Below are 509 nucleotides of genomic sequence, written 5' to 3'. Positions count from 1 at the left end.
TGGGCTGGCCTGGACTGGTCGGAGGTCAGCCGCCCCTTCCCACTTCGCCGACCCACTCCCTGTGCAGCATGGGGCAGGGCCTGGGTGCCGGGTGCCCCCTGAGGTACCCTCTGTAGTCACAAGTCCCTCCCGCCAGCCCTAGCGGACCCCCCTCGACTGGTCCGAGATGAGCCGGCCTCCTCACCATCCAGGGACCGGCAGCACCTCTCGGCTCCCTGTGCGGCGGGGAAGGGCGGGGTGGCCGCCTACTAAGCATGAAACGCCCTCCAATGCAGTGCACCTGGGTGCCGGGTGCCCCCTGAGGTACCCTCTGTAGTCACAAGTCCCTCCCGCCAGCCCTAGCGGACCCCCCTCGACTGGTCCGAGATGAGCCGGCCTCCTCACCATCCAGGGACCGGCAGCACCTCTCGGCTCCCTGTGCGGCGGGGAAGGGCGGGGTGGCCGCCTACTAAGCATGAAACGCCCTCCAATGCAGTGCACTCCCAGCTGCGGGCCAGGCCTCCGCCACC

At 69.5% G+C, this 509-nt stretch overlaps 1 protein-coding gene across 1 annotated transcript in view; it reads left to right on the top strand.

Annotated features, from left to right (window-relative positions):
- The window catches only part of ADAMTS10 (ADAM metallopeptidase with thrombospondin type 1 motif, 10), a 15,763-nt gene that overhangs the window by 13,252 nt on the left and 2,002 nt on the right, over positions 1–509 (top strand). Inside the window, exon 22 of the mRNA XM_014543242.1 lies at positions 137–237. Coding sequence (XP_014398728.1) covers positions 137–237 — 101 coding nt within the window. The remainder of the gene's footprint in view (positions 1–136; positions 238–509) is intronic.

The sequence above is a fragment of the Myotis brandtii genome, unplaced genomic scaffold, assembly GCF_000412655.1.
Source record: "Myotis brandtii unplaced genomic scaffold, ASM41265v1 scaffold321, whole genome shotgun sequence".
Lineage (NCBI taxonomy): Eukaryota > Metazoa > Chordata > Mammalia > Chiroptera > Vespertilionidae > Myotis > Myotis brandtii.
The sequence above is the reverse complement of the archived record's forward strand: the minus strand, read 5'-3'. Positions and strand labels throughout refer to the sequence as shown.